This window comes from Nuphar pumila, chromosome 10 (genome assembly GCF_984573655.1).
Source record: "Nuphar pumila chromosome 10, dmNupPumi1.hap1.1, whole genome shotgun sequence".
In the NCBI taxonomy this organism is placed as follows: domain Eukaryota; kingdom Viridiplantae; phylum Streptophyta; class Magnoliopsida; order Nymphaeales; family Nymphaeaceae; genus Nuphar; species Nuphar pumila.
Window position 1 is genome coordinate 87,203,818 of NC_143258.1, and position 10,548 is coordinate 87,214,365.

Consider the following 10,548-nt stretch of genomic DNA (forward strand, 5'->3'; position numbering starts at 1 on the left):
ATATGGCTGAGATAGTTGAAAATACTATGATTTATCATAACATTTTTAAAGGCAGATATTGCCAAAAGAATATGGTATTTCAAAAAATCACTTTTAAAATATCATATTTTTATCATGTTATTAACATGATCAAAACACTTCTGGTAGAGCTATAACTTTTCATATGGTTATATTTATTTATTTTATATTTTTTATATATCTATACCTTTTTAAAATTTTCTCTCAAGATTTTTTCTTGGGAGGGACCAATACCATATATAGGACCCAGCTTGGGAGGGCAAAGTTTGCAGGTCAAGGTCAAACCCTCACGTATGGCCAGCAAAAATAGCAGACCCCAGAGGAACCAAACATGAGAACAATTTACTGCAAACCCAAGCCTATGTAGGTTGACTAAAACATTTAGGTTCAAGCCAGATTTCAAAGCCGGACAAAGATGAACCTAGTTTAAATCATGGTCCTCTTTTGACTTTCAACACCATAGTTGCTACTGTAAGAAGTATTAGTGCGGTTTGTTCATGTTATAAAAAAGTATGTATATTAAACGCGATGTGAGAAGCAAAAATCATTTTTAAAAATATTTTTTTTTATAGGCAAGCTGGGGTTAGGCAGACCCCTACCATATATCCTTTCGCCCCATGTGGCAGAGGGATTCCAATCTGGGCCTTCAGCTTGGCACATGACCCTGCATCAGGAGATGCCAGTAAGAAACAACATAAAAAAATAAACAAAAAAATAAAATTATAGTTTGATGTTTGTATTATTAAAAGTATTTTTATTTTTTTTTTTACGATGAAGAACCCTCTCAAAGCAAGGAAAACCTTGGGTGAGGCCCCACGACCACCCTGCCTTGTGTGGCCCACTTCTGAAAGCCAGGACACACCCGTGCACCAGTAAGGTTTGATCATACATCAACTCAATGCCTTCACAAACACCCCGCTCGCGACATGAACTTTCAGCTATAATATAATGATATAAATTTGCATTTATCTACTGTAAAACCATAAAAAACATGGAAAATCAAAGTACATTCTTTTAACAAGAGACCCATTTACAAAATCGAAAAAGTTTATTTTCATATTGAAAAATACAAGTTTTATTTTTATTTTTTGAAAGCCAGTTTCAAACAAACCTAAAAATGATTGAAACAACATGTAGTTTCATCATTCAAAAGTGAGCATATATATTTGAGGCTTCAAATAGCAATAACTATGGGCACACATACCCAACCCTACTTTTAATAAAGACAGCCAATTTAACATCCTTGTAAAGACATAAACGTGTCCAATAGTGATGATAAGCATTAAGTAGGGACGTCAATGAACCAGATTTTATCTGATATCTGACCAAATACAGTTCCGTTTTAATTGCATTTGGTAAACCAAAACAGTATTCGATTATAACCGGATGCTGGTTTTGATTTTTAGCTACCGAGTCTGAGAAATATTAGAACTGGACGGATATCCTTGTTAAAAAACAGATCTGGTATGAGCTTGATACCATCCGTATTTGAATCCAAATTGGAATCCGTTTGGTTAACATCCGATTTGTCTAATCGAATCTGGTATTAGTTACATCGGATCCGAATCCGAACCATTAACGAGAAACGTTATTATTATATATAACGTTACAAACAATAAATACAACAGCACCCCCTGAAACCATATGACCCCTCTCCTCTGCATCCCCTGAATCAGCAGGAGCAGCACCATACTACCGCCATAGAAGAAGAAAGTGGTGGTGGTGGTGGTAGTGGTTATTGATGATCATGGTGGGTTACTGAGGATGTTTGTGAATAGCATGAGAGGGAGCAGCAGATGATGGTATGCAGGCTTGCAGGCTCAATCTCCCCGGAACCCACCCCTCTCTGGTGGTTTCATCCATCCTGTTCGAACCCATCTCCCGCTCTCTTGCTCTCATGCACTTCGACTCCTCAATTCTTCTGTACCCACCCTCCCCTTCTCCCTCTCCTTTCCCCTCCTTCCGGAACCCTAGTTCCATCCCCCCACCATGTTCTTCCGCTTCGTTCCTCCGGCTCCAGGACCGATCAGGCGGTGGCGGGGATGATGGTTGTAGGGTTCTCTTCTTAACTGTGATGCCGGAGAAGGATGGTGGCGTGAGGACGATGCTCAGGGCGTGGACCCTCTGGAAGACGGATGGGGTGTTCGTTCGCGCTCGACTCAGATTGAAGCGCAAGGAGCGCGACGGGTCGGTTGCGAAGAGCGCGGATTTTGGGGTCGCCCTTGATCTTGCTCATGGGTTTAAGGTGAGGATCGCTGGGTTGGTCAACGTCTTTGCGTTGCATTCGTTGTCTCAGAAGAAGATTTGGGTGCTTGGTGCGAAATTGGGGCATGTGGGTGTTGGGGGTGGTGGCGGGGACGGGTCGGTTGTTGTTGATTTGGTGAAGTGCGCGGTTGTTGATTGCGTTTTGCCGATTTATACGATGGGGGTTTTCATGGGGCATATGATTCTGGGGGAGGATAATGGGGTTAGGGTTTTCCCGTTGAGAGGGCTCGTTAAGGGGAGGAGGAAGGAAGGGGGAAAAGCACAGTGTCCGAGTTCGAAATCTAATGGTTCTCAAAGAAATTGTGGGAAGTTTGATGAAAGAGCTGTGGGAACTGATGGTGGTAATGATTCTATTAAGTTGGATGTCAGGAACAATTCAAAAGGCGGTGACTTTTCGAAGAGTGAGATCAAATTTGGTTTCCAAGTGCTTGAGAATGGTGGCATCCGCGGACAAAGATCGAGCCTTGATAGAAACCATGTTGAATCTTCTTGCGATGTAAAAGATTTTTCCAAATTTGAAAATGGTGGCTTGTGCTTGGGAAAATTTACACAAAATGGGATAATAAGGAAGATGGATATGAGCAGTTTGAATCTGTCTTTTGGTTCTTTGGTTATGCATGAGAATGGTATACAAGTGAAGTCAAATAATTCTATCCACCATGGACATTTAAATTTAGCAGGCTATGATGAAGTCGAGAAATGGGCGGTGAAACGTGGGATGGCTGATACTAAGGAAGTAAATGGACTGCTTCCTAGACATACATCACAGGGTTTGGAGATGCCTTCACTTGATTTAAAGGAGTTGAAAGATGCATTGGATGCGCCAGATAAGAATCAGGGTAAGTTGTTTAAGCTGCAATTAGCAAATCGTTTGGAAGTTTGATGTTTAATTATTTGGATCCTTGTATTTTACTATTGCTTCTTTTCATTTTAATGCTCGTTTTTTGTCCATTTCCTTCATGATGTTATTTGTTGGAATGAAGAATGGGCTTTTAATCTCCTAATCCAGTATCTTAAATTTTGTATTTTTGGTAAAGTGGCTATACTTGATTATTTTCTTCTCTGAGAAACTGATTATATTATGTACTTGCACAATGATCACATTTGACATATTGAACACATTTGATTATTTGCCATTTTCTGAAAGATACAAATATATTGGCACAAGATTAAAAGAAATGAAAATTTGAGCAGACACTTGAGACTGAATGTAGTGTAGATGGTACAGTCATTGCATCTTAACCAACACATCTTGTATTTATTTCTACTTACATAAACGAAAGGGTATTATGGTGCATAAATGGGAACTCTTTGAACAAAAAGAAGGGAAAAAAATTAGTTTTGATAAGGAAGATCCATATGGGCTAAAAGCTTCACTGAATGTGTCTGACCATGCATAATGAGCCTCTTTAACCATATAAATAGCTTTCTTACATTGAAGACCTTGGTATGTGGGTCACCTTGTATAACCTGGTGGCTGCCCCATATAGACTTAATTGGTAAATGCCTAAGCAAAAAATTGCTGTTGACATCAAATTGATGTAGAGAACAACCAAATGTTACAGCTAAAGCTAGAGCCTCTCTTGTTGTTCTCATGCAAACTTCAGGGTGATCAAAGTTTGTAATGGCTTTGCTACATGAGCGTGTGCTTGCAACAATTAATATATCCAGCCTTGTGCTTTAACGATTCCATAGGAGATTTTTGGCATAAGGGTTATCGGCGATGCTGAGGTTCCACAAGTGTTCAGTGCTGCAATTTGTTTTGTTGATAGTCTTAACCCAACTAAGAGTACCTGCACAGTGAAATTTCAAAACATGGTGCTGCATGTCTCATAATACTCATCAGGAGAGTGGATGCTTCATTTTAGTGGATCTCTATAGATTAGTTGGGGTACCATTGCTGCTAGCAGTCTCGTTTCCTTCTGTGAAAAACTAGGGGCATGCTGATGCTGTTACTTATCTGTTGTTGCTGTTACATGCAAGGGATTTAGTCGTTTGTTGGATCATGCAGGTCAGAAGGTGACTGTAGCAGCTGAGTATGCTGCACCAGTGCATGGCAACCAGCAGAAAAAAATCAAGGATCTATGTATCCATAAATAGGCCGTGTAAATTTTCAACTGCTGCTGAGCTGTATCTGAACTGAGTCTATGCTGACACAATGATGATATCATATATTGATCTGCACCAATCTGTGATTGAATCTGGCTGCTGGTTGATAAAGGGTACATCCATGATCAGGTGGCTGTTGGTTGAGAAAGGCATATCCTACACCTGTTATCAGATTTGATTGCTTTCAGCTCCTTCAAAGATTTGATGAAGTTATTCACTGCAGTGAATCTTTGAACAAGTCATTGCTGCAGATGTGTGGAAACACTTTGGTTGACTGAAGGCCAAAATGGTGCACACAACACATCGGTTGATGAAATTTGAAAGTTTCAACCGACAAGAAATATGTCCTTGGAGAAGCCATGTTTGTTACTACAAATGTTTCCATCTCCCAGTTAAGTCAATATAATCTTTGGACGTATTGGCATATACACATGTCCAGGGAGATAACTGTAGAGCATAATTGATATGGATGTGGCGTGCTACTGAAGGTTCTCGACAGACAGGTCAGGCTGCTTTAGAAGTGTCACTTGCCATGACAACTCCGAAGACTTTACTGATATTTGGTTAATCAGTGAAACATTGGTGTGTAAAATGTTGGCCCACATTATTTATTATATTTGCTACATGATTTGTTAAAAGGTTGTTTCTACCATATGCCAGTGTTCTGCTATGCCATTTTGTGTATATGTGCATGGGAAGGACTTCTCGCGAAGTTTTATTGTCAATGAGGCATTTGCAAGCATGATCAGATGTCCATCTACCATCATTATTACTGCACTGCACAAGGTTTTGCATAGAACAAAAAGAAAACAAAAAACCACGTTTTCACTTAAGCTTTAGAATATGTGGCGTGAGGAGATGATAAGAAAACACAATCTCATGATAAAAAAACATCGGTAGTCACTTCTTAAATTCTAGGGTTGAACAAACAGATTGTGTAATGACAAAAGCTTCATAATTAGATCCAGTTACAATTTTTTCAATTGTAATTTCACCATGAAAATGTGGAAATCATAGCAAATTCAATTTATCACCTAGTTTCAATGTATAAAGAGATCAATTCAAAAATTTTTATGTTTAGTTTGAAACTTTTCTATATTTCTTTCTATTTATGTTTACCATGACTTTCTATAGATCCTATAGAACAGGAAATTTTGAAATATTGCAGGATCTTGCTGGAGAAACCCTGAAATTTAAGATGTGATCACGCTTCTAAGACATTTAGAATACCATACTTATGATCAAGTTGTGTTCAATATTGTTCATGAATAACTATTTGAACTTGAGAAGATTTGTGAGAGAAGGAAAGTAACCATGTGCACGATTGCTGATTTTTATCCTTCTATATTGGAGTAGGATCTATTATCATGGAGTTCGTTTGTTTGATAATTTAATCCTGCAATTCTGGGAACCTTACCATTTAGACTAAAGTTTTTCTATCCATCTTTATATTTCATTCTGCAGTTGAGTTTCGAACAATGAAGTTGAGGCAGGACTCAGGTGAGCTCGGCTCATCTTTTGCAGCTTTCAGAAGCTCGAAGTCCCTAAACCATAAAGGAGTTTCAATCCATTCTCTGTCCCAGGGGAGGTTTTTGATTTTGGATTCAATTGGCACCGTACACTTGCTATGCCTTCCTCGTACTGCCCATGGCTCATTTTCTGATCAAGCATCCATTGTTTCTGGAAACATGTGCACAAGTCCTTTAGATTGTCCTGTTAAAGTTCAGATGCTAGCAGTTCTTCCTGATACATCAAGTAGAACAACTTTCTTTTAGTTTCATATTTTTTCCCCTTGCTGATATATTTTTGTGGATCTCTCTTAAAAATTTCATTCACATTCACAGGGATGCCAATAATTTGGGTATCGGATGGATGTCACTCAGTGCATCTGATGAACTTACCTGATACAGATATTTCTGCTGATGAAATCAAGAATGAACCGAGCAAGGAGAAATGGTTGGATTTCTCAGGTTTTGAACAATTCATAACTTGAACTTATCTAAGTTTGGATATCATAATCAGACAGGATTTTCTGTGAATCAGCAGGAAATCATTGTCCTTTTTGTTTACCTTGTTGGAACCGTTTCAATGAATTGCTGGTCATATTTAAAGCATGTTATCAGCTTATATTTCTTTTGCTTCAAAAGTTGCTAATCATTTGCATGTAGAACAAGTAGAAAAAATGTGGGGTTTATCCATGCACTTACGTTGTTTATTTATTTGAATTGAATGTGTGGCTTAACTTGATTTTAAATTGCTTCAGTTTTCATGATTTTAAATACTAACTGAATAGATGTGCCTTAATTTGTGTTTTATATTGTTGTATGCATATATTTCTACAAAGCCAAGATATGCCCAAATAGTTCCTTGCATAAATATGAGTGGTTCAGAACAAATTGGCTTATTACCTGATATCTGCATTTTCTGTTTCTTCATTTAAGCAAACCTTGATGAGAAATTCCTAATATCTAATCTTCTGCTTTATCCTTTTTCGTATGTTTTTTTATCCGCCAGCATGCCAGGCAATATTCACAAGTGAAAAAGTTCAGGAAATAGTTCCATTTGCTGTAAATTCAACATTGATTCTTGGTCAAGGTTTGTGTTGCACTTTTGATAGAACAGAAATAATTATTTTTGAGGAAGAATCTTTATGGTGCTACATGGTATCTTGCCTCATGTTACTCTAGTTGATTATTTTTTATCCGCAGAGCATGTTTTTGCTTACTCAAGTCCTGGGAGCTGATATACTCTACTCTGTCTACAGTGGTAAGGTAAACTACTTGGTCTCTGTTGAACTCTGAAATTATTTTAATTCTGGTGGTTATTGCAGTGGTCATGCATGCCTGGTTTACTTGTTCAACATTTGTATCAACAACCATTTGGTTAGAAAAAATTGCTTAGTGCACAAAATTACAATCTGTCGTTCTTAGCGATATTTTATGCATTTCTATGTTGAGATTCTAGAATAACTCTTCATGGTTAAGTGCATTTCAACAGATGTTTCTTGAACTTACTTGAACTAGAAAATTTGCATTTTAAACTTAGCTGGATCAATATTGCATATGCAGCAAAAATTTTGTGAGCTTGATTTTCTCAGGGAAACCAGGTGGAGATTGCTAAGATTCTTGGATGTCATATTGGTGCTCTTTCAGTCGACCATCTAGATATGCTGCCATGTCTAAGTTGTTCATTGGGAGATAATGGAATGTAGAAGGCCCAAAATTTTGTGTCATTTTTATTTCATGATACAAAAGCAATGTTGATTCCCTTTTGTTCTGCAGAAATTTTCACTAGCAGTGCACTACACATGACTATTCCAATTCCTAGCCGGTCAGTTGGCCTCAGTGCTTCAGATTATTAAATTGTGGGGTTAGTGTTCTTTTTTTTTTCTTTTGTGGTTTGAATGGCCTAAAGTAATTTGGTAAATTTTCTGTACTGAATTATTCCATTTTATTGCTTTGACTGGTGTTGCAGCTGGGTTTAGTATTATTTGCTCAATATCATCTCTGTCAACCACACTTTGAAGTTTCTATGCTGCAAAGCTCCATTTCCTGCAGGTCTGGACTTAAAAGATTATCATGGAGCATAAAAGGTAAATAATTCATTGTGTTTTTCTTCATAAAAGTTCAGCATCTTGTTTTCAAATTCAATTTCTAGCTGTTTGAAAATCCTATATTTCTTTGATCGGCTATGATGATTTAATTTGATTGATGCTATGTTATTGCATTTTCTATGTGGCATTTGCTTTCTAGTATTCTGTTTCCTCCTCTATCCCAAATTCATTCAGATCTGATCAAGGAAAGGAAAATGTTTATGTACTGAGTATATAACTGCCGACTGATGCACTCTAAAAGGAAAACGAGTTGGTGGACCAACTTATAAAGTTCTTATTCAAATAGTAGCTGCACATGGAAATGAACTCTCTAGTCATTGGTTATTAGGGCATCCTGAAAATGACCAGGTCCTGCCAAGATAGAATGTGTAATTCGCTATGCTCTTGACTAGCAGGTCCTTATTTGCCCTGATTCACCCTCCACTGAAAGACATGCAGTCATGTAAACAAGGGTCTAACTACATTACACTGTCAGAATTCGTGTTTTATATTTGGAACAGGCATTTTCTGGCACCATCCTAATGACAATCTGACACCGGCACAAAAATTCTTATGAAACACGTCAAGGAAAAAAAAGTCCAAACAAGGATTGCAAAGAGAACATAAATAAAGTAAGCCACCAAACATACGAAAATCACAATTGGGTGTGTGATAATTGTCAAGCATTGATAAGAGTACTTATCTCGTTATCATCAGAATCTGGTGAAGTATCAACTATCTGTCTTTGGTTATCTAAGTATCATAGACTGTTACTGTTATTATAAAGCTATTTAGTTGGCAAAGTAGCAACCATCAAAAGTGTGCATCTCATTTAAACAGCGACTGGTTTAAAGATCAATCATTAGATGTTTATAATCTGATTTAATCTAAATAGAAAATTTCATCCAGGATAAGATTATTTTCTTTATAATGTATTCATATCAAAACATTATCATGATAGGTTGATTGCATTGATATTACCTCAATAAGGATCTCTTTGGGAGCCAAGCATCAAGGGCGTTCGTGGAATTGGAAATACGAACTTCCTCAAATTCCAGGAATTGGCAAATGCTACCTCTAACGATAGTGTTTGCCTATTGCCAATATGAAGGAACAAATGCCTCAAAGACCTCTTCAATTCCTCAAACTCCCAAGCAACCATTACTACAGAAGTTAGACCAAACTAGTTGCCAAAACCTGAATTCCTACACCAATTATCATCTCCAAACAAGCCCTAATTTATGTTTGTGTTAAAAAAATATTTTTGCAAATGTCAGCAACTGGAACTACCCAACTGTTAATATTTAAAGGTTGCTGATATTTCTGATGTAAGTTTTTTTTTGCAACTTAGTAAGTTACTGTTTTCTATATAAATCTGTTCTAATCATGTGTCCTTATGTGCCTCTTCATGTGCTTTGTTGCTGGATCACTTGCTATTGGATACTTAGAGCTTTTGCTTGAATCAGTTACAGATATCAATGCAGTACAACCTATTTGGCTGGGTCCAGAAGCTTGGGGCCTAAAGCATTTGCATGGGAATGTGTTCAACTGTTCATTCATCACAGTCCTCTGGGTTGATAAAGATCATTGCCCTAATATCCAGTGGCAGCAAACAACTGCAAGATTGGAGTACAATTCAACTGTCTGTCACTTAAGAAGGTTAAGATTGGATGTCATGGTGCTGAGTGCAGCTATGGAGATCTGCATGGTTGTGGATGGAAGATTTCAAAAAGAATGTGGATTGCATGGGATCCTTCAGAAGAACTTCTTTTCAAAGTTGAAAATTACTAAATTAGGTAATTTTATTTCTTAGAGAATTGCTGCTTTGTTTGCAGAGGTGTTTATATAGGATGTGTTTGGCAAAAGATATATTTTTCATTTTCGGTGTTCTGTTTTGTGTTTCTCTGGTGCAAGAAGGGTTGCTTATGCCTTTAGCTTGCTTGAATAGTGTTTCCAAAGGTTTTCAATTGGTGATCATCCTATTGACAGAAACAGAATATCTTGCAGATGGTTCTGTAAGATGGGAGTGTCTTTTTATTACATTATCATGCACCCAAGTGTTTACTTTTGGTTCATCCTTTTGATTAGCCGGTTATATTATCAGATTTAAAAAAAATATTTTTTTGGGCCAGCTAGCCAAGCATGGCTCGTTACTCAGACTTGGCTTGGCTCCGCTCGGTTCATCATGAGCGTGAGCTTAGATTCAGCCTTAACAAGCTGAGCTTGAACTGGCCAAGCTTGGTTCGTTTGGTTTTGCTTGTGAGCCCTAGAGCCATAGATGATGCAAATGGGAGATCCAAGTGTGTTTTTCTCCTCTCATGGAATCTTTGTTCAAGTGGGAATTAAAGTGGTTCTGTTTTATACCGTGGAAGATGCTCTCTCTCTCTCTCTCTCTCTCTCTCATTGCATGGTTGACTCGTAGATTGCATGTCTAACAGAACAGACTTGGGCTAGGCTGAGACTGAGCAAGGCGTTCATGATTTACTCAGGTTTATATGTTTTGAAGAAGATATGTCAATGGTCCAACTGTGGGTCATGCACTTCTAAACTGTTACCTGGCTGTT

At 37.8% G+C, this 10,548-nt stretch overlaps 1 protein-coding gene across 1 annotated transcript; it reads left to right on the forward strand.

Annotated features, from left to right (window-relative positions):
* The first annotated feature begins 1,690 nt into the window (after positions 1-1,690).
* On the forward strand, positions 1,691-10,059 carry LOC149827207 (uncharacterized). Its single transcript, XM_090019201.1, has 8 exons — positions 1,691-3,122; positions 5,857-6,147; positions 6,237-6,362; positions 6,907-6,987; positions 7,101-7,163; positions 7,674-7,761; positions 7,867-7,984; positions 9,451-10,059. The coding sequence occupies exons 1-5, from the start codon at positions 1,823-1,825 to the stop codon at positions 7,133-7,135; spliced, it is 1,833 nt and encodes a 610-aa protein (XP_089875327.1). The 5' UTR covers positions 1,691-1,822; the 3' UTR covers positions 7,136-7,163; positions 7,674-7,761; positions 7,867-7,984; positions 9,451-10,059.
* Positions 10,060-10,548: the final 489 nt, after the last annotated feature.